This window comes from Eumetopias jubatus, unplaced genomic scaffold, assembly GCF_037043125.1.
Source record: "Eumetopias jubatus isolate StellerSeaLion01/CBP00866 unplaced genomic scaffold, mEumJub1_p1.0 scaffold_2, whole genome shotgun sequence".
NCBI lineage: Eukaryota > Metazoa > Chordata > Mammalia > Carnivora > Otariidae > Eumetopias > Eumetopias jubatus.
Genome location: NW_028274808.1, coordinates 157540904 through 157566958, shown reverse-complemented (window position 1 = coordinate 157566958; position 26055 = coordinate 157540904). Strand labels below are relative to the sequence as shown.

The 26055-nt window shown below is 38.1% G+C and overlaps 1 protein-coding gene across 1 annotated transcript in view; it reads left to right on the top strand.

The window, feature by feature from the left end:
* Positions 1-26055, top strand: part of POLR2B (RNA polymerase II subunit B) — a 45507-nt gene that overhangs the window by 9943 nt on the left and 9509 nt on the right. The window contains exons 3-16 of the mRNA XM_028100606.2: positions 1452-1602; positions 4298-4410; positions 4532-4751; positions 5117-5275; positions 9323-9487; positions 10571-10767; positions 10926-11045; positions 12234-12420; positions 13092-13235; positions 13473-13612; positions 13930-14041; positions 18674-18828; positions 19669-19867; positions 20183-20351. Coding sequence (XP_027956407.1) covers positions 1452-1602; positions 4298-4410; positions 4532-4751; positions 5117-5275; positions 9323-9487; positions 10571-10767; positions 10926-11045; positions 12234-12420; positions 13092-13235; positions 13473-13612; positions 13930-14041; positions 18674-18828; positions 19669-19867; positions 20183-20351 — 2231 coding nt within the window. The remainder of the gene's footprint in view (positions 1-1451; positions 1603-4297; positions 4411-4531; positions 4752-5116; positions 5276-9322; positions 9488-10570; positions 10768-10925; positions 11046-12233; positions 12421-13091; positions 13236-13472; positions 13613-13929; positions 14042-18673; positions 18829-19668; positions 19868-20182; positions 20352-26055) is intronic.

Genomic DNA, 26055 nt, shown 5'->3' with positions numbered 1-26055 from the left:
AAATAGATGTGAGAGTAAAGGAGTTGGGGAGCAGAAGCTAAGAAAGTGTCATAGATACAAGATGCAGGGGTCACAAGGTGAAGGAATTGAGACATGGGGGTGTGCTCATGGGACATTTCCTGAGGACTGAGGAGATAATCCAGTCCTTAGGGTTGTGGTAGATCTCAGAGCTCTTACAGTCTCACTGAAGCCCAGCTATACAACGGTTTCTGGATGGTGGTGAGGAGTGAGATTGCTCTTGTACTTACATCTTCTTGTACCTTTATAATATATATTCTTCTCCCTTCCCTCATGTGAACAAGAGTCTGTTCCTTGTAAACCGTATGTCTCTTTTTTAGATTCTTCATTCTTCTTTAGGGCTTCATTATATGATTTCTGTATCTATTGGTAACTCCCATCTCTTACCCATACTTCATTTTTTATCATCATTTGATGAGTATTTTCACTTGAATGACTTACTCTCATCCCACCTTTAACATATACAAATTAGAACTAATCTTAAACCTAAAATTGAAGTTTTTATACCTTCCATATTTTAGTCATGGGTATCATCATCTTCTCTGTTACTCAAATTAGAGTTCTTTTATCTTTGACTATACGTTTTCTTTAGTTTAAGATTTATTTATTTTAGAGAGCGCGGCAAGCATGGTGGGGAGGGGCAGAGGGAGAGAGAATTTCTTTTTTTTTAAAGATTTTATTTATTTCATAGAGAGAGACACAGCGAAAGAGGGAACACAAGCAGGGGGAGTGGGAGTGGGAGAAGCAGGCTTCCCACTGAGCAGGGAGCCCGATGTGGGGCTCGATCCTAGGACCCTGGGATCATGACTTGAGCCGAAGGCAGTCGCTTAATGACTAAGCCACCCAGGCGCCCCAGGAGAGAGAATTTTAAGCAGACTCCTCGCTGACTGCAGACCCTCACCTGGGGCTCAATCTCATCATGCTGAGATCACGACCCGAGCCGAAACCAAGAGTCAGACACTTAATTGACTGTGCCACTCAAGTATCCACATTTTCTTTAGTTTGAAGAAATGTTTCAAAGGGGTTGGATGAAGGGCGCCTGGCTGGCTCAGTCAGAGGAGTATGCAGCTCTTGATCTTGGGGTCATGAGTTTGAGCCCCATGTGGGCTGTAGAGATTACTTAAATAAATAAATGAAACTTAAAGAGGTTGGATAAAACTTATAAAGGACATTTATATTAGTGCTTCCTTATAGTTTTTTTGTTGTGCTTTAATTATTTTACCCATAAGTCTTGTTTCCTGAAACTTAAATTCTACAAAGAAACCTGGTCTCACCCTGTTTTTGGATAACTCAGAGTATCTCTGTAATGATGGGCTTATAGTGGTTGGTATTTAACAATTGATTATTTGTTGGATTTAATTATAATGAAAATGAGGAAATATGCTAGAAAATCACTGACTTGTAACTGGTTATAAACTCCAATATTTTCCCAGTTCCTATTTTGATGAGAAAGGCTTGGTCAGACAACAGCTGGATTCTTTTGATGAGTTTATTCAGATGTCTGTTCAAAGAATTGTGGAAGATGCTCCACCCATAGACCTACAAGCCGAAGCTCAGCATGCTAGCGGAGAAGTTGAAGAACCGGTAAGATGGTTATTCTAATAAAGTAACATATGTGAAAGAAGAGTTTTGATTTGAAACATCAGTCCTTTTCTCACCTGGCCTAAAGGTAAAAGAAAAAAAAGTAGGTGTTTTTAGCAGGGTACTTACAGCATCTTTTATCTTACAGTTCCTGATTTATTTATTTTTTTTAAAGATTTTATTTTTTTATTTGAGAGAGAGAGAGAGTGTGTGCATGAGGGGGGGGAGGGTCAGAGGGAGAAGCAGACTCCCCGCCGAGCAGGGAGCCTGATGTGGGACTCGATCCGGGACTCCAGGATTATGACCCCAGCCAAAGGCAGTCGCTTAACCAACTGAGCCACCCAGGCGCCCCCCTGATTTATTCTTACTAATGAAGAGATGCATTTTTGCAAGTAATCCAAAACCCTAATCCTTATTCAGATAGTAGGGTTTTAGTAGTTGGAGAGAGGGAACTTAGAAATACGATGAACTAGTAGGAGAAGCAAGCCACAAATAGTCATATTGCTTCAGAAAGCCTCCCTTTTTTCTTTCGCAATAAGTAATCATGAAAGAAAATGTATTTGAAGGACTTTTCTCCTTCTTATCTTTTGTAAGGAATACATTATTATAACAATATAAGAGATAATTAAAGAAAATCACCCAAACATACCAGCTATTTTAGTTTTTCTAAGTTCCTTACGGTCTTTGTTCACACATGTCTATGTTCTTAGCATTGTTAAAATCATAGCAAGGGTATAGTTTTATAATCTGGTTTTACATGAGTGATTGTAAAGAAGTATATAGTCTAAAGTAATAGCTGTCCCTAGTTTTTGAGAAGAGAGATGGAGAAACTGAAAAACAAAATGAGTCAGGGAAAGCCCCAGTTCAGTCCTTTTTTTTATTTCTAGTAAGTTCAGTCCTTTTCTGTAGCTAATCTCCTAAGGGCTGATCTATTCTCATTCTGATTCGAGATGCTGCATAGACTTTCGCTCTTAAAAATAATCAGCTCTTCTGGCATTGTGCTGGAAAAATGGGCTTTTTTTTTTTTAATGGCATTTTCTCTTCCTCGTATTTGCAAAACAAAAGAGATAATAAGGGCGCCTGGGTGGCTCAGATGGTCGGCTCAGGTCATGATCCCAGGGCCCTGGGATCGAGTCCCGCATCGGGCTCCTTGCTCAGCAGGGAATCTGCTTCTCCCTCTCCCTCTGCCTCTCCCCCCTGGTTGTTCTCTTTCTTTCTCTCACAAATGAATAAATAAAATCTTTAAAAAAAAAAAACAAAAGAGATAATAATATAACAGACTCAAAGTGCCACTACTATTAAGTACAATCGAGGAAGAGATCTGAAGCTGTAGTATCAGAACTTGGTGGAGGGGCGCCTGGGTGGCTCAGTCGTTAAGCGTCTGCCTTTGGCTCAGGTCATGATCCCAGGGTCCTGGGATCGAGCCCTGCATCAGGCTCCCTGCTCCACAGGAAGCCTGCGTCTCCCTCTCCCACTCTCCCTGCTTGTGTTTTCTCTCTGGCTGTGTCTCTGTCAAATAAATAAAATCTTTAAAAAAAGAAAAGAACTTGGTGGAAAAGATGGGGGGAGACTTAAGCTGACCATGAAGGGCAGGGTAGGACTTGTCCTAGTAGAGAAAAGATACTTAGGGGGTTCAGCAAGAAAATACTTGGTATTATTTGGCTTGGGGATGGAATGACCACAATAGTCAGTGTATGATTTTTGGCTTGATCTGTTTTTGATAGGTGTTAGTGGAAGTTAAGATAGAATGAAATTGTCACAGGCTGTGGATGTCATTAGGAATTGTTGAAAGATTGTCAAAGAATGTGCATAAAGCATTATTTTAGAAGGGTTACTTTAGAAATGGTTTTTAGTTGGGAGTGGGAAGAGGCTGGAGACAGATAAAAACCTTTGAATAGCCTAGGCTTAAGATAATAGTGTTCTAGACTAGGATGATGGTAGAAATAAGGAGTAGAGGGATGGCTTCCCTTTGGTTCATTATCACCACCAGTTCTTTCTGCTATTTATCTACTCCAGTTTGGGTATCTTGGGTGTTAATTACGGTTAGTGGTCTGTTTAGTCCCATTGTCTCCTTGTTTGAGATTTGGTTTAGAGAGAAACCTACTATCCGTTTATTTCTGGAAAGTTCTCATGGATCTTGTTTTGGGGAGCGAATAGATATTAATTGAAAACTTATTTATTTATTTTTTTTTGGAGTGAGCTGAGCTATAGTCAGGGTTGGAAGTTGGAAGTTCTCAGTCCTTTTTAATTAGGATTTTTTTGTATATTGAAGAGCTAGGTTAATTTCTTTGGTGTTCTGTTGAATAAATTAGAGCATGGTCCTAATTGTCTGAATTTATCTTTTCTGGTAACTTTCTACTTATCTTAACCAAGGAGAGGGCGCATAAAACTATATAGATTATTTACATAAATCCTTTAACTATTTGACACAGCATATGAGATATGTGCATAGTCTTTATTTACTTGGGGTGTTTTAAGACTGTTTTGTCTTTTGCCTTAAGAAAGCAATTAAATATTCAACTTGACATCTATGGAATATGGATATTGGCTTTGGAGAGTCCCTGTATTAGTAAAGTGGATTAATTTCAGCAGTTTCTCGAGCTGCTTCTAGTCAAAACGTTAATGTTGATTAAAATGGAATTATTAAAACTTTTATGGAAAAAAGTTACCCTTTTCATGTTTTTTGGTTTCCTTTTAGCCAAGATATTTGCTGAAGTTTGAACAAATTTACCTCTCCAAACCTACCCATTGGGAAAGAGATGGTGCTCCTTCACCAATGATGCCAAATGAGGCTAGATTAAGAAATCTCACGTAAGAATTTTTCCAACAATTGATATTGAAATACAGTTCAGAAAATGTAATTTTGACCAGTTCAATTGAGAGTTTAGCAAATACGTTACTATTATTTATGATCTTACTTTTGTTTCTAAAGGTATTCTGCTCCACTTTATGTTGATATAACAAAAACAGTCATTAAGGAAGGTGAAGAACAACTTCAAACTCAGCATCAGAAAACTTTTATAGGAAAAATTCCAATTATGTTGCGTTCAACTTATTGCCTGTTGAATGGCTTAACAGATCGTGATCTTTGTGAATTAAATGAATGCCCCTTGGATCCTGGTGGATATTTCATTATTAATGGATCAGAAAAGGTATAAGGATTATTTAAAGAAAATTACAATATTGTAATTAAGATTTAAGTTATGAAAGTTCAAATTAAGTAAATTTGGATACAGAATAACCTGGAAGTGGTAATTGAATTATTTAGGGGGTGACAGCTAAACTTATGTAAACCAGAATTTTATTTAGCTATATATGATAAACATTAGAAGTTTGGTGGTGTTTGAGCTTATGTGTTTCTGTGAAGCGTTTATGTAAAATGGAGTTTGTAAAGTTCAAGAATTGATGTTTCAGTGAGCCCATGTGATCAGATTAAATTAAGATGCAGATTTTACTCTTCTTTCTACTTCAAAGACCTGTGGGTTTTATGGCATAACTTTTTTTGTTGTCCATATAGGTTCTGATTGCTCAAGAGAAAATGGCAACAAACACAGTCTATGTGTTTGCCAAAAAGGATTCTAAATATGCCTACACGGGAGAGTGTAGATCATGTCTGGAGAATTCTTCACGACCCACCAGTACTATTTGGGTTAGCATGCTGGCAAGAGGGGGACAGGTATGGACTGGAATGTGATAATATTGTTTGGATTTATTTCTTTTTGTCTAGTCTTACATAAATTTATCAGACTGCATTCTTAGTCAAAAACGTTTTTCTGGAATATATTGTCAGTGTTATACGTAGGTGTTGTATTATTTAATTATTGCTAGTAGCAAATTACTCCAGTAGCAACATTTATCATCTCATAGTTTCTGTGAATCCAGAATGGGGGTGCGGTTTCACTGGGTCCTCTGGCTGAGCATCTCTTACAAGGCTGCAGTCAAGGTGTTTGCATGACCTGCATTCATCTTTAGGCTCATTTCACGTGGTTGTCTGCAGGATTCAGTTCTCTGTGGGCTGTTGAACTGAGAGACTCAGTTCTTTGCTGTTGGCTGGAACCCTCAGTTCTTGGCCATGTGGTTCTCCTCCATGTAGCTGCTGACAACATGGCAGCTTGCTTCATCAGGGAGAGTAATTGATAAGAGCCATAGAGAGAACAAGCAAGATGGAAATCACAGTCTTTTATAACTTAATCTTAGAGCAACGTCCTATCATTTTTACCATATTCTCTTTGTTAAATGTAAGCCGGTATGTTCATCCCATTCTCAAGGAAAGGGAATTGCACAAGGTAATAATAATAGTAGGTGGGAGTCCTTGAGCACCATCTTAGAAGCTGCCTACCATAGGTATGTTACTTGTAATAATAATACGTGGTCTTGGGGTGCCGGGATGGCTCATTTGGTTGAGCGTCCTACTCTTGATTTTGGCTCAGGTCATGATCTCAGGGTTGTGAGATTGAGCCCCGTGTTGGGCTCCCTGCTCATTGTGGTCTCTGTGCTCAATGCGGAGTCTACTGATTTCCTCCCCCTCTCCCACTGCCCCTCCCCACACTACTGTAGCATGCTCTCTCTCTCAAATAAATAAATAAAGTTTTTTTTTTTAAAGGTTTATTTATTTGACAGGGAGAGCACAAGCAGGGGGAGCTGCAGAGGGAGAGAGAGAAGCAGGCTCCCCACTAAGCAGGGAGCTGGACATGGGGCTCAATCCCAGAACCTTGGGATCATGACCTGAACAGAAGGGAGACGCTTAACCAACTGAGCCACCCAGGTGCCCCAATAAATAAAATCTTTATAAAAAAAAATAGGGTAGCCTTTCTTGAATATTTGCTGTGTGCCAGTTTTATTACTCAGATTGCTTGATTTTATGTTTACAACTATCTTCTAAAGTAGTTGTAATTGCCTCTATTTAATTTCAGGTACGGTTTTTATTTTGTTTTGAATAAGTCATACATGCACATTAAAATAGTTCAAAAGTAGAAAAAAAAGTATACTATCAAAAGTAGTCTTCCTTTGACCCTTCCTTTCCCCAGAGGCAGCTGCTTTTGATAATTTCTCATGAATCAGTTCAGAAATAATCTTTCTTTTTTTTTAAAGATTTTATTTATTTGACAGAGTAAGACACAGCGAGAGAGGGAACACAAGCAGGGGGAGTGGGAGAGGGAGAAGCAGGCTTCCTGCTGAGCAGGGAGCCCCATGCGGGGCTCGATCCCAGGACCCTAGGATCATGACCTGAGCCGAAGGCAGACGCTTAACGACTGAGCCACCCAGGTGCCCCCAGAAATAATCTTAATGCAAAAAATACAAATGGGAGCATGTGATACACAGTTTGAACTTTGCTGGTATCCTTTAAAAACATGTTTAGATGAGCACTTGATCATTATTTTGGAGCTGTTATATTCCATATGTAGATGTAGCATAATTTATTTAACCTTTTCCCTTTTGATGGACATTTAGATTTCTACTCTTGTGCCTTGCAAACAGTTTTGTAGAGCCTAATACCACCTTTTTAAGTCTTATAAAAATGAAAAACTTGAAGATTAGAGCATTTTAACTACTTGAAGTTAAACACATATGTAGAATAGGTGTTTTGTTTTTTTTTATTTTTTATTTTTTTTAAAGATTTTATTTTATTTGAGAGAGAGAATGAGAGAGAGAGAGCACATGAGAGGGGGGAGGGTCAGACGGAGAAGCAGACTCCCCGCTGAGCAGGGAGCCCGATGCGGGACTTGATCCCGGAACTCCAGGACCATGACCTGAGCCAAAGGCAGTCGCCCAACCAACCGAGCCACCCAGGCGCCCTAGAATAGGTGTTTTAAAGAATTAAAATGGTTTTTACTTGTAAATAGAGGTAGAATGGGGCCCAATTACAAGTGTTTGGAAAAGATCTCAGGTGTTATTGATGTACATTCTTTGTTGAGAAGCATTGGCCTAGATCATGAGCGCAAAAAAATGAAAACAGTATATTAAATTATCGTGGCAGCTATGGGCAAAATGAATGAATTAGAGGCAGAGAAAGGAAAATCATCTGGTGCACCTGACTGGTTCAGTCGGTAGAGCATACAACTCTTTTTTTTTTTTTTTAAAGATTTTATTTATTTGAGAAAGAGAATGAGAGACAGAGAGCACGAGAGGAAGAGGGTCAGAGGGAGAAGCAGACTCTCGGCTGAGCAGGGAGCCTGATGTGGGACTCGATCCCGGGACTCCAGGATCATGACCTGAGCCGAAGGCAGTCGCTTAACCAACTGAGCTACCCAGGTGCCTGAGCCTACAACTCTTGATCTCAGGGTTGTAGGTTTGAGTCCCACGTTGGGTGTAGAGATTATTTAAAAATCAAATCTTAAAAAAATCTGGATTTAGGGGTAAGTTTGATATATGAATCAATTAAGATTCTGTGGCTTCTGTCCTCAAGTTCTGGATAAAATAGAAAACTTCTAAGAATTGATTTTTAGAATGTAGTGAGTTCATTTTTTAGATGAGATTTTGTGGGAGTACATGTTGTGTGCATTATTTTCTTATGTTTTGCTTATTCTGAAAAAGATCTATGATGAAACAAATAATAGACTGGAATAATGGACCTCTAAATAGAAACAACCAAATGGCATTTGGAGTTAATGAGGGCAGAGGGTACAGGAAAAAAGAGCAAGATGAAGGTTTGGATATCATTTATGAAGAGTGGTTAACTGAGAACCCGTAAGATGGAATAAGGTGTCTAGGGACCGAGGCCTGAATAGGAGGACAGAGATGACAGAAATTGTTATTAGAGGGACCATGATAATGTAGGGTTATGAGGCCAAGAGAAGATAGAGCTTAATATTATAGAAGTATAATTAAAATGGAGAAGCTTTTCATACAAACAAGTTTGTATGAAAGTCTAGGTTAGTAACTTATTTATGCGTGTACAATTTTTTTTTTTTAAAGATTTTATTTATTTATTTGAGAGAGAGAGAGAATGAGAGATAGAAAGCACGAGAAGGAAGAGGGTCAGAGGGAGAAGCAGACTCCCTGCTGAGCAGGGAGCCCGATGCGGGACTCGATCCCGGGACTCCAGGATCATGACCTGAGCCGAAGGCAGTCGCTCAACCAACTGAGCCACCCAGGCGCCCTGTGTGTACAATTAAATATGTGTGTACAATTAAAGAGAAATTGGAAAAAATAAACTTGTGTGAAAGAGGCTGTTTGTTAATTTTGAAATATTATTCAAACGAGAGATACCTTACTGACCGGCTCTGAGTTTGTATTTGTTTTTCATTCGTTGCTTAGCTTTTTTCCCATATTTGTCCATATATATATATATATTTTTTAACCCCTCATGTCTGTCTTCCAGAGAGTTTGTGTGGCTTGTTTTGTGTGTGTGTGTGTGTGTGTGTGTGTGTGTGTGTGTTTTGTGGGGGTTTTTTGGCCAGGGGAGAGGGTGTGGGATCAGTGTTCATATTCTTCTGTAGCCAGATGTCATTTCGAAATACAGTATTGGGTAATTCTAATAGAGTCTTGGCAGGCAGATAGTAGAGGATGGAAGTTCTCTCATGCCTAAATGATCAGCCTGTTCATAAAATTAGTAAACCTGTTCCAGTGGTTTTGAAAAGCAGCCATAGGATGTTCCTTAAAAGTATGGAGGTATATTTCCCTTGAAATACATACAATGAACATGTATATGAAATGATTCTCATGTTTGTGTGTGGCTCTGATCTCTTTGTATTGATATTCTAATGATGTTTTATTTTTCTAGGGTGCAAAAAAGAGTGCTATTGGTCAACGCATTGTAGCAACCCTACCATATATCAAGCAGGAAGTTCCCATCATTATTGTGTTCAGAGCATTAGGTTTTGTGTCTGACAGAGATATTTTAGAGCATATTATTTATGATTTTGAAGATCCAGAGATGATGGAAATGGTAATGTGAAAGCAAAATGTATTTGTAATGTTTTACAAGAGGTTTAAAGTTACTGTTACTAATCTTAAAACATAGTAGAAAGATGCTCTGAAGAGTAATTTAGCTGTCACAAATCCTATGCCATTTACTGTGCAGTGAAAGCCTAAATAGACATAAAAACTAGAGGCAGCCAGAGTTCACTGACAGTAGCAAGAAGAAACCATAGTAAGGAAAATCGTAAAAGCATACTGGTCTGGTGCAATTTAGTAAAAAAGGAAAATGAATAGTTGAACCTTCTTTTTTATTTTGAGGTAATTTCAAACTTAAAGGTTGGCAAAGAACTCATATACTCTTCACCCAGATTCACTAGTTGTTACCTGTGCTACGTTTGATTTAGCATTCTCTCTCTGTATACACACGTTATTTTTTTCTAGACCATTTGAGAGTAAGTTTTAGGCATTGTGCCTTTTACTCCTAAATACTTCAGTGTGTATTTCCTAAGAACCAAGACATTCATTACATATTCATAATACAGTTAGCAAAATCAGAACCTTTCACTTACCTTCAAAACTATTAAGCCATAGCTCTTTAGGTTTTTGCCAGTTGTCTTGATAATGTCCTTAATGGCATTTTTTTCCTGGTTCAGAATCCATTCCAGGATTGTGTATTGCATGTCATTTTTATGTCTCTTCACACTCTTTAAATCTTTTGTTGCCTTTTTCCTCAGTGTTTCATAACATTGAAGTTTTTTGAGAGGGTAGACCAGTTACTTCGTAGAAGTTCCCTCTAAAAACAGGAATTTTTGTTTTGCCATTGTTCGTTAAAATGTAAAAACCAAAAACCACTACTTTTTTTTATAATAGAATTGTATTTTTTTTACGAAGTATAATTGCCTGTATTGATGAGTGGATTTTGTCAGAGATCTCTAGATCTTAAAGTGTATTTAAGTTCTAGGATTTTGTGGTTCTTCGGTTTTAAAAAAAATTTGCATTTTCTATTAGGTACATAGGGATATTTAACATGTTATAAATTAAAGTTACACTTGACTTATTTTAGGGTGAAAATGTGAATTTGAAAATAACTTTCATTTGAATTATCTGATAGGTGAAACCTTCTCTCGATGAAGCTTTTGTCATCCAGGAACAGAATGTTGCACTAAATTTCATTGGCTCAAGAGGGGCAAAGCCTGGTGTCACTAAAGAGAAAAGAATTAAGTATGCAAAAGAAGTCTTACAAAAAGAAATGCTCCCTCATGTTGGTGTCAGTGATTTTTGTGAGACCAAAAAAGCTTATTTCTTGGGGTATGTTAAATACTGTTTTAAGATTTTTGCCAAGATACCGTTGAGATACAGTTTTTAAAGTTAAAAATGTTAGAAATGTGTTTTTAACATACGAGTTTTTTTAAAAAGCCCAAAGCCGTATGTTTTGTTTTTCACTTCCTTTTTTTTTTATTTTAAAGGTACATGGTTCATAGGTTGCTTCTAGCAGCCTTGGGTCGAAGAGAATTAGATGACAGGGATCACTATGGGAACAAAAGATTGGATCTTGCTGGGCCACTGCTTGCATTCTTATTTAGAGGGTAAGGAATGATAGAATGATATTGTTAAAAGTAGAGAGATTGCACTTTGGATTGATCATTGCACTAATGGAGGTACTAAACTATCTTGGTATCCATATTGGGTACATAAGAAGTTAGCTACATTCTTTTTGCCACTTGTCCAGATTTTGTTCTGCTTCATGTCTGAGAATTTCAAGTTTGTGAGGACAGTTTATTACTTACATTTTCTTTATTCCTCTGGTAGCTTTATAAGGCGTTTGTCTTGATTTTCTAAGTACTGATGATACTGAAATTTTTAGTTCTGCTTTTGCGTTTTTTTTTTTTTTTAAAGATTTTATTTATTTATTTGACAGAGAGAGACACAGCGAGAGAGGAAAAACAAGCAGGGGGAGTAGGAGAGGGAGAAGCAGGCTTTCTGCAGAGCAGGGAGCCTGATGCGGGGCTCGATCCCAGGACCCTGGGATCATGACCTGAGCGAAAGGCAGAATCTTAACAACTGAGCCACCCAGGCACCCCCTGCTTTTGCGTTTTATAAAAACACAAAAACTGGAGGGAAATCTATCAAAATATTAGCAGTATTGGTGTAATGTGAGTTTTATTTTCTTCATATGTCTTTGTTTTCCATATTTCCTATAATGAACAAATAACACTTTTATAATCAGAAAAGTTATTTTTAAAAACAAAATATGTAGACAGTTTAATAAAGATTATAGCAATGTTTCTACATACTGTTTTTTTTTTTGGTAAAACATTTATTTGGTGTGGGTAGAGAGAGAATTCACGAGCACGGGGTTGGGGGGAGGAAGGGCAGAGAGAGAGGGAGAAGCAGATTCCCCACTGAGCAGGTAGCCCGATGTGGGGCTTGATCCCAGGACCCTGAGATCATGACCTGAGTTGAAGGCAGAGACTCTTAACCCTGAGCCACCCAGCCACCCCTACATATTCTGTTACTTAGTGTGTTGTAGATTAGTGTTTTTCAGCCTTTTGTTTTCACCCCACTAAGGAGCCTCTTTTGACATTTTTTTCCCCTAGTTGCTCCCCTCATATATGTTTGTTCTGTAAGTATATCAGTGCTTTTTACATAAAAAGAGTAATAATACTTCCCTTCCTCCAACTACTTTCCTTCCCATTGTGGGCAGTATTGTCCATATTGAGAATGCATGTTGTTGACCTTTACATATTTAAAATGATACCAATTTTATTTGGCAGTATGTTTAAGAATTTGCTTAAAGAAGTGCGGATCTATGCACAGAAGTTTATTGATCGAGGAAAGGATTTTAACTTGGAATTGGCAATTAAAACAAGGATTATATCTGATGGCCTAAAATATTCTTTAGCTACGGGAAACTGGGGTGACCAAAAGAAAGCTCATCAAGCCAGAGCTGGAGTATCTCAGGTAGGACATTGACTATGACCACAGGTTTGATAGGAATATGTTGTGCGACTAATAGATCCTTTCTTTCATTTAATATAAATTATTTTGCTTTTTTTTTTTCCTCTCAGGTATAGTGGCACTGGGGGATTTTGAATTACAAAAATGGAATTTTTCTTAAATTAGCTGTTAGCACTACTTAAGAGAGATTAAGGTTTCGGCTTGCATTAAGATAGTTAAGTAGTGTAGCTGCTTGGGAGGTAAGACGGTCCATGTTAGTGAAATATTTATGTTTCTAGAGCTCCATGTTAGATGCTGACCCAGAGAATAAATGGGTATTCCCTTCCTTTGATGAAAAGTACAGTACAGTGTTGACTTGTGAACAATGTGGGGGTTTGGGGTGTCAGCTCCTACGGAACTAACATCCTGGTGGTTGGAGGTGATCATAAACAAAGTATTTACGTGGGATGTTAGAACTGTACATCACATATTTGCCATCCCTGCTGTTAGGGGCACTGAAGTTACGGGGTGAATGATATTATTCAGGGAAAGGGTGGAGAAAAGAGGGATAGGGAAAGTTTGACAGTTGATTATAGGTAAAAATGTGACTTTGCCTCATTCGAGTATTTGCCAAAAATGTGATAATATGAGTAACAGAAATGCCCAAACTTCAAAGATTTGCTATTGTTTTCTAGGTGTTAAACCGCCTGACTTTTGCATCTACTCTTTCTCACCTACGTCGTTTAAATTCACCTATTGGTAGAGATGGCAAGCTAGCAAAACCAAGACAGTTGCATAATACATTGTGGGGAATGGTGTGTCCTGCTGAGACTCCAGAGGTAATACATTAGAATTTACATTCAGGACAAAAAGTCTACCAATAATTATGTAGGGTATGTAATTACTTGTAGGAGTAAGTAATTATGCTATGTGGTTTTGGAACTAATGTTTATTTATGATTTTGTTTTCAGAAAGTAAGAGTAAATCCTGAAATCAAATTGAATGAAAAATGTTTATGGAAAAGAATTTTGATAGGCATGTTAAATCAGTGTGATTTATTTTTTGTTTATTTGTAGGGCCATGCTGTAGGACTTGTGAAGAATTTAGCCCTGATGGCTTATATTTCGGTTGGATCTCAACCGTCTCCAATTCTGGAATTTTTAGAAGAGTGGAGTATGGAAAATTTAGAAGAAATTTCTCCTGCAGCTATTGCTGAGTGTGTATAGATGTGATTTCTTTCTTTCTTCCTTTCCGTTCCTTTTTTCTTTTTTAAGATTTTATTTAATTGAGAGAGCATGAGCAGGGGAAGCAGTAGACGGAGAGGGAGAAGTAGGCTCCCTGCAGAGCAGGGAGCCTGATGTGGGGCTCAATCCCAGGACCCTGGGATCATGACCTGAACTTAAGGCAGATGCTTAACTGACTGAGCCAGCCAGGCGCCCAAATGTGATTTCTTTTTTGAAACTATTGTTAAGCTTTGGTTGTTGCTTAATATAGAGTTACTAACTGCAAAATGCTTTTGGTTTCATATTTTAGTGCAACCAAGATTTTTGTTAATGGCTGCTGGGTTGGAATACATAAAGATCCTGAACAACTTATGAACACCCTAAGGAAACTGCGGCGTCAGATGGACATCATTGTGTCTGAAGTGAGTCTTAATTAAGAGTGCATGATCCTATGGGATTGCTAAACAAGGCATAAGACTAGTGACAATTTTCTTTGCATTGGCATCTTTAACTGCTTTTCCTTCTAGACTACATTGTCAAAAGTCTAGTTGATGTTTTGAGCTAAATTTAATTATAAGGTATTGCTTGCTTTAATGCTTTAGATATATGCTTCTAAAAATTTGACATGTAATTTAAATTATATTTTAGAACTCAAATTATATTTTAAAGTAAAAGGAATTCTTTTGAGGATCTTGTAAAGCTGACAGTAATGCTTTTGAAAAGAATAATCTCTGATTTTTCCTTTTGTCTGAATCTAGAGATTCTTTTTTTTTTTTTTTTTAAGATTTTTAAAATGTATTTGACAGAAACAAAGTGAGAGAGGGAACACAAGTAGGGGGAGTGGGAGAGGGAGAAGCAGGCTCCTTGCTGAGCAGGGAGCCCGATGCTGGGCTTGATCCCAGGACTCTGGGTCATGACTTGAGCTGAAGGCAGATCCTTAACGACTGAGCCACCCAGGTGCCCCTCTTTTTTTTTTTTTTTTTTTTAAGATTTTATTTATTTGAGAGAGCGCTCAAGTCGGGTGGAAGGGTAGAGGGAGAGGGAGAAGCAGACTCCCCGCTGAGCAGGGAGCCTGTCTCGGGGCTCAGTCCTAGGACTTTGGGATCATGACCTGAGCTGAAATCAAGAGTTGGATGCTCAACTAACTGAGCCACCCAGGCACCCAGAGATTCATTCTTAAAATCTGATACACCTCCATAAAGATTTTTATATTTAGGTGGATATTGAAGTGCTTTGGGATTAGGGTAGTTTTTGTTTTTTTAAACATTAATATATATTATATGAGCTTTATTACTACCCCAAATAGGACTTTTGCTTTTAGTGTAGTGTATTAAGGGATATGGCTTGGTTTTTTGATTCCCTTAAATCTATACTGTGGGTTCTGTCTAGGTGTCTAGGTGAAAGTGGGTGTTTGGAGAGAAACGGTAACACACTTAAGCCAGTAGCTGATGTCTTTTCTACGTAGCTGAGCAGGGAAGAGTTTGGTTGCTCCAGGCTTTCCTCTAGCAGGCAGACTCTGGGTTTTGAACCAGGAGTGTTCACAGCTTGAAGGCAGCAACAGCATGCTTCATTTGAGAGCAGGCAGGTCTAGGTCTAAGAGAAAGCCTAAGAACCAAAATTGGCTGTATTTTTTATGATTGAGAATTTTGGTAATACCATGTTTTTCTGCTAAGAGCCTTCTTCAGCTTTTTTGTGTTTTCTAGGGTAAAATTAAATTCTTCATGCTGTTTTAGGCCTCTCTATCTTTCCATGGTCCCATTCCCTTAACCTGGAATGTTTGTGCTTCTTGTGCCCTATTCCTCCTCAAAAATGAGCAATAGGGAAAAGGATTCTTACTACCTTTTTTTCAGGTAAATCTCACTTATTCTGCAAAACTTCTCTCTTTTTTTTTTTTTTTAAAGATTTTATTGATTTATTTGACAGAGACAGAGAGGGAACACAAGCACGGGGAGTGGGAGAGGGAGAAGCAGGCTTCCCGCTGAGCAGAGAGCCCGATGTGGGGCTCAATCCCAGAACCCTGGGCTCCTGACCTGAGCCGAAGGTCGACGCTTAACTGACTGAGCCACCCAGGTGCCCCTGCAAAACTTCTCTTAACTCTCGTCTCCTTCAGGATACCTTATCTGAACAACCCCCTCCTGCCAGTTTAATTAGATCACAACTTGGCAAAGATTTTCTGGAAAGGGCCAGATACTGAATTAGGCTTTGTTTACATATACTCTCTGTTGTGTATTCACCTCTGCTGTTGTAGTGAAAAGCAGCAGTGTATAAACCAATAAAACTATTTATTTACAAAAATATATGGCAAGTGAGAGTAGGTTTGGCCTTTGACTCCCTGATTTAGATCTCTATGACTGTATATAGTGTATATTTTACTTAAATGTTTTTGACAGAATGCTTGTCCCAGATAGTACCTATTGACTTATTTGCCTTCCTTACTCACTACACCATTAACTCCCCAGAGGGGTAGTGAACATGTATTAATATGACTTTGTATTTTCAGCTGTGAGCATGGTACCTGACATATAGTAGACATTGTTTATTAAATATAGAAACTAACCCTGTGTCCTTGGACTAGGCACTTTAATATCCCGTTAGTGATTTTGGAAAGCTCTAAGTAAGTGGGAGAATTGTGTATTTTTCCTGAAGGAGTCTGGCACTTTTTTCTTTTCCTTCAAATTTTCTAACTACCAGAGGTCCTCATTTTACCCATTTCTGACTTTAACCTTCTGTTGGACCTGTTAGGCTGTTCTGTCAATAGTCCTCTCTGGACCTATTAAAGTATACATGTTTCCTTTGGGGCTTTGAGGAGACACAGCCCACAATTTATGTCATCCTGTTAAGACAATGAAACTGTATTTTATTAGGAATTCTCTAAGGATTCAAGGCAATGCATTTGAAAGCAATGTCTTTTCTAGGAATGGATAGTACCACTGATGGTGTTTCTGCTTAAAGACATAGTGTTTCTCCTCAGATTATTTTTTAAGGGTAGGAAATGGGCTGAAGGTATAGAACGTTTTCTATATAATGGCTTTCGACTTTGTAATTTTGGAGACCTTGATGTTTTTGATCAAGCTTTTATGATTTACTCTTGTTTTTAAACCCAGTAACCTAAATCTTTTCCTTTCTTAAATAAACCCAATCTTTAATCTTTAATAAAAGTATCAAGATGTGGGCGCCTGGGTGGCTCAGTTGGTTAAGCGACTGCCTTCGGCTCAGGTCATGATCCTGGAGTCCTGGGATCGAGTCCCACATCGGGCTTCCTGCTCAGCAGGGAGTCTGCTTCTCCCTCTGACCCTCTTCCCTCTCGTGCTTTCTATCTCTCATTCTCTCTCTCTCTCAAATAAATAAATAAAATCTTTAAAAAAAAAAAAGTATCAAGATGTGGTTTTACTCTCTTAAAGTACTTTTGTTGGAGAAATACCAATCTATTTTTCCATTTTCTAACTCATTGTCAATTCATTTCTCTAGTTGGCTTCCAAGATTATATATTAATCTAGATAATTCATTGGAAATTCTTATTTCCTTTTTGACTTATTTCTTTGTAAATAGGTACTTCAAATTCTACAGTGCTTTTAGTAATTATTATGTTTTTTATTGTAAATTCCCCCCCCTTTTTTTAAGTAAGCTATATACCCCACATGGGGCTTGAACTCATGACCCCAAGATCAAGAGCTGCATGCTCTTCTGACTGAGCCAGCCAGATGCCCCTGCCCAAAATATATTTTTATATTTTCTGGGAATATATTTTCTAGTTCTGCTCAGTAGAAATATCATGTGAGCTACATATGTAATTTAAATTTTTCTAGTAGCCTTGTTAAAAAAATTAGAAACATGAAAGTAATTTTATTTTATTTATTTTTAAGATTTTTATTTATTTATTGAGAGAGAGAGAGAATGATAGAGAGCATGAGAGGGAGGAGGGTCAGAGGGAGAAGCAGACTCCCTGCTGAGCAGGGAGCCCGATGTGGGACTTGATCCTAGGACTCCAGGATCATGACCTGAGCTGAAGGTAGTTGCTTAACCAACTGAGCTACCCAGGTGCCCCCATGAAAGTAATTTTAATGATATATCTTATTTGACCTGATATATCCGAAATATTACAATTTCAACATCTAATCAGTATGAAGGATTATTTATGAGAAATTTTACATTCTTTATTTTTGTGCGGTACTTTTTATTATTATAGTTGACACTCAGTATTACATTAGTTTCAGGTGTACAACAGTGATGTGACAACGCTATACATTATGCTGTGCTCACCACAAATGTAGCTACCATCTGTCCCCATAACCGCTATTATAATGCCATTGACTATATTCCCTGCACTGTACCATTTATCCCCGTGACTTATTCATTCCATAACTGGAAGCCTGTACCTCCCCTTTACCCTTTCCTGCCCATCCCCCCAGCTCCCTCACCTCTGGCAACCACCAGTGTGTTCTCTGTATTTATGGGTCTGTTTCTGCTTTATGTGGTATTGCCTTTGAAATCCATTTTGTAGTTTGTTCATGTTGTATGGTGCAGCCTGTCTCAGTTCAGAATGAATGGCCACATTTCAAGTGCTTAATAGTGACATGTAGCTAGTGACTGCCGTATTGGACAGATAGACTATAATCCATTTGTTTGATAGGTAAGTGTCAGAAGTTGGGCTTATTACTGAGAAAGTATGATCAATGCAAAGTGATAGAGGGTTGGTTACTGAAAGGTTGCAAAGTGAAGTCTCTGTTATTATCAAAGAAGCAAAATAAGGTGTTAAATACTAGTGTTTGTGATGCCAAAAATATATTTTCTTCATTTTACTTTATCTTGCATGACATTGCCAGATATTATTCAGCTTTATAATTATCAAGGTTAAATATTTGTTCTTTAAAAATTTTTAAATTATACCTAGGTTTTTAGTATATTGAACAGTGATAAACTAAGAAAGATTTGTCCATTTTATTTGATAATTGTTTGCTCTAGAAATTTATTAGGAATTTTATTGTATTTTTAGCTAAGTCGTAATGATACAGAGAAAATAAATTCGTGAGACTGTTTTGTCTTTTTACTTATAGGTTTCTATGATTAGAGATATTCGGGAGAGGGAGATTCGGATCTATACAGATGCAGGTCGCATTTGTAGGCCACTTCTGATTGTAGAAAAACAAAAGCTACTTCTGAAGAAGAGACATATTGATCAATTGAAAGAGAGAGAATATAACAACTACAGGTAAGAACATGCAGTGAGAAAAAAATTGAGATGTAATTCACATGCCATAAAATTAACCATTTTAAAGTATTACAGTTCGGTGGTTTTTAGTATATTCACAAGATTGTGCATCTGTCACCACTACCTAATTCCAGAACATTTTTATTGCCCCCAAAAAGAAACTATTAGCAGTCACATTTGTTTTTCTTGATTTTTGTCATCAAGTAAGGGACTTGTAAGGTTTTGTTTAAGAATAAAAGTCTTTGTGACCTGTTAAAGTCTAATAATAAGAAATAACATATAATATAAATTTTGTGTATGTAACATGGATAATAGTAAGTAAAAAACTTAATAAAAAGATGAACCTGTTTTAAAACTTATTTTTAATACTTGAATGTATGTTTTATTGTAAAAAAATTTCAAACAACATATAATGAAAAATACATAAAAGCCCCCAATTCATATTTTCCTCTTAAAAAGTAACCCATACCCATATATTCACAAATAATTCCCTTTATTTATTTATTTAAAAAGATTTTACTTAACCTCTACACTAGTGTGGAGCTTGAACTCAAAATCCCAAGATAGGAGTCATATGGTCCAATGATAGAGCCAGTCAGGCACCCCCAAATAGTTCCTTCTAGGACAAAGCAAGACAAACTAATAGTAATATTTATAGGACCACACTTCATGTGTATTGTTTAGTAATTTGCATTTTTTCCCACTATTAATAATAATATATCTATTTTGGAACTCTTTCTGTATCTGTACATGTGGAGATAGGAATACTCTTTGTTAAGTAGTAAGCTGAGTTAAAATACTTCAGTAAATAAGGAAATAAAGTGAATTCTTCTTTTTTAGTTGGCAGGATCTTGTGGCCAGTGGGGTAGTAGAATATATTGATACTCTGGAAGAAGAAACAGTGATGCTCGCAATGACTCCAGATGATTTACAGGAGAAAGAAGTAGCTTATTGTTCCACATACACACACTGCGAGATTCATCCGTCAATGATTCTTGGTGTCTGTGCATCTATTATTCCCTTTCCTGATCATAACCAGGTTGGTAGCAGTTTTTAACTTCTGGTTTGTGAGGAATTGGGGGAAGTAGATAAAAACTAAATTGATCTGTAGTGTTTCCTAAAGAAAAGCATGCTGATGAAGGGACTATGAACTCCTATGAAATCTGCATTAAATATACTTATTTTTTGTTCCACTGTTAGGAGCCAGAGTTGATTATTCCAAATGGTTATCACTTACCTTTCAGAAAAAAGCATAACCTTTTCCAGCCATATTCCTATTTACGTAGTACCCTGAAGTTTGTTCCTTTAGAAGTAGTTAAATTTTCATTGATTCTGCTTTTCATTTCTACTTTAGTCCCCTAGAAACACATACCAGTCTGCTATGGGTAAGCAGGCTATGGGAGTTTATATCACCAACTTCCATGTTCGTATGGATACATTGGCCCATGTTCTGTATTATCCTCAAAAACCACTTGTGACTACACGGTCTATGGAATATCTACGATTTAGAGAGCTGCCAGCAGGTATGTTCAGTTTTGCTCTTCAGTTTTTAAGATCCTGTCTTAAAGTGCTTAAGGCACTTTTCTTGGTGCTTGTGAGGGTTAATAAAATACATAACGACACAGCATCTATTCTCTCAGAATTTATAATGTGGGAAACAACACAATAAAGAGATAGATATGTGGAAAGTGTTACGATGAAGTACAGGAAATGATTGATTCCTATTGGAAATCTAGAGCCAGTTTCACAGGGGAGGTGGCATTGTAAGCTAGCATAAAGTTGATGAAAGGGCGTTTGAATTTGAGAGATGGGTTGAGGAAGGGCTTAGATGCATGAATGTATGAGATAGGGGAATAGCAGTAGTCATGGCACTTCAGTATGACTGGAGTGTAAGTGTACGAGTCTCTCATAGTGTGGAGAGAACAGGTTGAATTTTGAGAATGAAGACTCATCCAGCCTTTTGGAGCAAGGAAGTAATACAAATAGAAATTTATTGTAGGAATATCATTCTGGCAGTTGGTGCAGATTACAGTCAGGTATGGTATTGGAAGGGGATAATTTAGAGGTTTTTGCCGTGGTCTAAATAAGAATTGGTAAGGTCCTTAAGAAATGAAGAGTGGAGGATGAGTGCCTGTTGGAATACCCTTGATGGGACTTGATTAATTGGATGTGGAGTGATGAAGGGAGCGAAGATAGGAATTGGAAATATTGTTGGCATTCATGGCTTGGGTGAACAAGAAGAAAGGGATACTCTTAATAAGATTGGGAGCACATTAGAAGGAAGAGGTTTTAGAGGTAAGATAATAAATTCAGTTTTCAGCATGTTGATTTTGAATTGCCCTAACTAAGAAATTTTTTTTAAGATTATTTATTTATTTATTTGTGAGAGAGCCAGAGTGTGCACACATGAGCAGGAGGGAGGGGCAGAAGCAGAGGGAGATGAAGAAGCACACTCCCCCCTGAGCAGGGGCTGGGCTGGATTCCAGGACCTGAAATCATGACCTGAGCCGAAGGCGGACACTTAACCGAGTCACCCAGGCACCCCAGAAAATATTTTTTTTTTTTAAGATATTTTTAATTTATCTGAGAAGGGGAATGAGCAGGGAGAGGAGCAGAGGGAGAGGGAGAAGCAGACTCCCCGCTGAGCAGGGAGCCCCATGCAGGGCTTGATCCCAGGACCCTGGGATCATGACCTGAGCTGAAGGCAGACGCTTTAACTGACTGAGCCACCCAGGTGCCCCCAGAAAAGATTTTCTGATAGTTGTAAATGTGGTTTGAAAGAAGGTCAAATCTGGAGCTGCGAAGTTATTGATATATTAGTGATAAATATAGAATACCATGAAATTGTTGAGGGAAATTCAAAGTGAGAATAAAGCCAGAAACAGAACTTTAGGCACCAGGAAAAGAAATGAGAAGACATTTGAGATAATTACTGATTAGGAGAATCAGGAATTTGCAGGAGGAGATTCTTAAGGAGACTGGACAACAGGTAAAATGGTGCAGAGAAATCTAAAGGGTAGGGAAGCGTTGAATGTTAAAGGAGGCAGCATAGTTCTTTGGCATAACTTTTCTTATTATTAATAGGATTTTGGCTTTAACTGTGCGTAATGTTATTTATTTAGTAGAATTTGCTTTGTAAATAGTGGCCTTAAATTATTAACTATACTAGGGCATCTAACATTTTGATGGCAAATTCTCATAGGTTAGAATGATTTATTTTCAGAGTCCTCCACAAGGGGTTACTCTTGTCTAGGAAAACACAATCTGTTAGGTTGCCTACAATATGCTCCTTTCTTTGGGGGATGCTTGCACTGTTGTGTTTTCTTCAACATTTAGCTAATAGTTTCTCTGTGGCTAGAGAAAAAAAAATACAGGTAAAGGATTAGATTTGAAATAAAATGTTCTTCTGATACTGGTATGAAGTGTGCGTGCACTCGTGGCTGGTAGGGACTACACATGCTTTTCAGTTCTGTTATGGCTTCATGCCTTAATCACATTATTCTAAAAACTGTATTTTGAGATAATTTCAAACTGATAGAAAAGTTGTGAGATTAGTACAAAGAACTTCTGTATACTCTTCATCCAGATTTCCTAGTTCACATTTTACCACATTTGCCTTATTCTTTCCCTTTCTCTTCCTGAACCATTAGAGAGTAAGTTGTAGACGTGAAGCCACATCACTTTTTATTCTTCAGTGAATGTTTCCTAAAAACAAGGACATTCTCCACAGTACCACAGTTAGAATCAGGTTAACATTGATATCCATCTTGTGAGCAATCCTTAGTTCAGATTTTGCCAGTTGTCCTGATAATGTCCTTTATGCATCTAGGATCTAATCCAGGATTGTGCATTGCATTTAGTTGCATGTCTCTTTAGTCTCCTCAGGGTGGAGCAGTTCTTTAGTTTTTCCTTGTCTCTTATGACCTTGATGTTTTTGAACATTTAGGCAAGTTATACTTTGTACATTGTCTCTCAGTTTGGCTTTGTTTCCCCATGATTGTATTCAGATTATGAATTTTTGGGCAGGACTAGCAAAGAAGTGTGCTGTATTATCATTGCATCATATCAGGAGGCACATGCTGTCTATATGTCCCATTAATAGTGACTTTTAACTTTTATCATGTGATTAAGATGGTGTCTGTCAGATTTTTCCATTTTTTGTTAGTATTTTGTACTAAGTCATAGTAAGTCTTTTGTGAAGAGATACTTTGAGACGATGTAAATATTCTCTTCCTTGTCAGCCACTAGTTTAGCATGATTGTTGCCAAATGGTGATTTTTCTAATTCCATCATTCCTTCCATTTTGATGCTAAAATTTTCTCGGATTTTGCAGTGGGAACAGCTTCAAGATGACTCCTGATAGGTCCTTCATCCTTCTTTACATACTTACATTTTGTGCTTTCCTTAAACCTGGACTCAGCCATTTCTCTTTTCAGTGAAGGATTGTATTCGGAAACCAAAGTGGTGCTAAGTGTGCTTCTTGCTATTAGAATATCATCATTTCTAGGCCCTCTCAGCTGATAACCTAGGAAAAACATGTATGCACATACTGCCCCCCACCACTTTGTCTATTTTTATGACTATATTTCAAGGAAACATGAGTGCACACTAGTATCTCCTATCAGTCCAACACTGGAGTGTTTATTTTAGAACTCCATTTTCTGATAAGGAGAAATCTGGTTCCCACTGGCCTCAGTTTCTTTACTTACTTGCTCACTCTGTTGATGTAACCAATCTCCTGACCTCCTGGCTGAATTATTGGCCCTGGCCTTGTCTTATATGCCAGCTACATTGGCCAAATTCTGAGCCCTGACTTAGGGGTTGGGGCTAATCAAGTTATCTTAAGGAATGTCTTTTTGATGAGTATCATTCCTGTTTCCGTAGTGTACTGTTACCTTGGTTGACATCATCTGGGAGCAGAAATCCTCGTGACAGAATCTCATCTTGACTTAAAGTATGTCTAGGGATTTAGAGCCTCCTCAGTGCTGAGCTGAGGTTTGAAGTGGGTGAGAACAAAGTGGCAGGAAGGGTGTGAACCTGTCTTAACAGGTGGGTTGTAATCCTAGGTTTCACACTTTCATAATCCTTTAGCTCACAGATGTTTTCTTTTTTTTGAAGATTTATTTCTTTTAGAGAGTGAGTGAGGGGGGGCAGAGGGAGAGAGAATCCTGAAGCAGACTCCTTGCTGAGTGTGGAGCTAGACTTGGGGCTTGATCCCAGGACCCTGACATCTTGACCTGAGCTGAAATCAAGAGTCAGCTGCTCAACCGACTGAGCCACCCGGGAGCCCCTTAGCTCACAGATATTTTTATCGAAGTTAGTAATATTTATTGAGTATTGAGTTTGTATGAAACACCATCCAAGGTGCTTTACACATGTTATTTCTAAGCATCATAAAAGCATTTTGGTATTTTTTCACCTGCAAAATGAAAATAATAGTAGTACCTACCTCATAAAGCTTTTATGATGATTAAATGGTTAAATCCACTCAAAACTCATGGCTTAGTGCCTGGCAGTTAATAAGGGAGGAATAAATGTTAACTGATTAGAAATAGCAGCGGTGGTATCATCTCTGTTGTACAGCTGTGGAGATAGGATTCTAAAGGTTAAGTTATTTGCCCAAAGTTACACAACTTAAGAAATATAAGTCCAGAATTTAGACTCTGGCCTATGTTTTTCCTTTTTGACCAAATGTAGACCTTTTCCTCCCATCTCTCTTTCTTGTGCCTTTTCCTCTTTATTACATTGCATCTTAGTTTGGGGCTTTTAAGAAAAAACTATAAGAAGCATAATTAAGAAGTTAACTGCTTTTAGCTAAATTTAGCTGATCTCTTAGTCTTGCCCAGATACCTTGGATAAAGGTTCTGGGAAGGAAGGGGCTGCCTCCTGGGCTCTAGTTGATGTAGCATATGTGGGTGATCCAGGAATTGTCACAGAAGAGACAGGAAATCCTCACAAGGCCAAGACAGTTGAGCACCTATAGGCTGCATCACCTGGAAAAAGGTGCGGGGCATAGGTGGTGCTCCACCAAAATGTGAGGACATGCTGGGGAAGTCTTGCCCGTTTCATGTGTCACAGATGTGATATATGCCCTACTACTGGCTTCCTTAGTAGGATCATATCACATCCCCCAAGACCCTGAGATTTCTGCAAATGTCTTCACTTTTCAGAGCCTCCCCTGCCTTTAGGAACCTGCATCTTTATGTATTTTCCTTGCATTATGCTGCTTGATCATTTGTGAAACTTAAAATTCTTCTAGTTCTCCCAAAGAATCCACGCAAAAGCATGGTGACTGATGTGGATGCTACTAAAGATTTCATAGAGGAAATCATTTAGATTTCAGGAGGAGTTTTCACTGCACACCTGAGGAGTGACTATGTATTTGACTTTCCTGATTCTCTGAAGGCCTTGCCTGCTACTAGGGTTTTATCCAGTGTCCACTTCCCCGACATTGCCCTTTCCTTGGAGAATTTCACACTCCTTTTCCTCCCCAAGCAGAGCACTTTAGCTCCAAATTTAAATATACAAACCCAGCAAGGTGCTCAGAAGAACAAATGCCTTCTTGTTAGTATGATTCTTCTTTTGTAGAGAGCAGTCAAGGTTATATTTAACACAAAGTATTTAGTGTTATTTTTTAAAAGGGCTTGCAGCCACAAACTCCTACACGGTTAGGCAGGATTGGTGAGTTAAAGAGAGGTTTGCCTTTCCATTGGGGTTAGCTCTGTTCAGTTTCAGCTATGGTTGTGATGTGTATAAGTGGGCCCAGTGATGCCAGATCTGATTTTTCAAGAAAAGTTTGAATTCTAAGCTTTTGTGTAGATTTAATTTTTGAAGTGTTAGAAATGAATTCAAGTTAAAAACAAAACTCTGGGGGCACCTGGTTGGCTCAGTTGGAGGACTGTGCAACTCTTGATCCCAGGGTTGTGAGTTTGAGTCCCTTGTTGGGTATAGATACCACTTAAATATTAAAAAAAAGAAACAAGTATGGCAAGATTGAAACCATAGAAGTTATGGAAGACAGGAAGAGATGAAAAAGGAGAGGATTTGCTTTTGTAACTTTTTTTTTAAGATTTTATTTATTTATTTGACAGAGAGAGAGACACAGAGAGGGAACACAAGCTGGAGGAGTGGGAGAGGAAGAAGCAGGCTTCCTGCTGAGCAGGGAGCCCCATGTGGGGCTCGATCCCAGGACCCTGAGGTCATGACCTGAGCTGAATGCAGACGCTT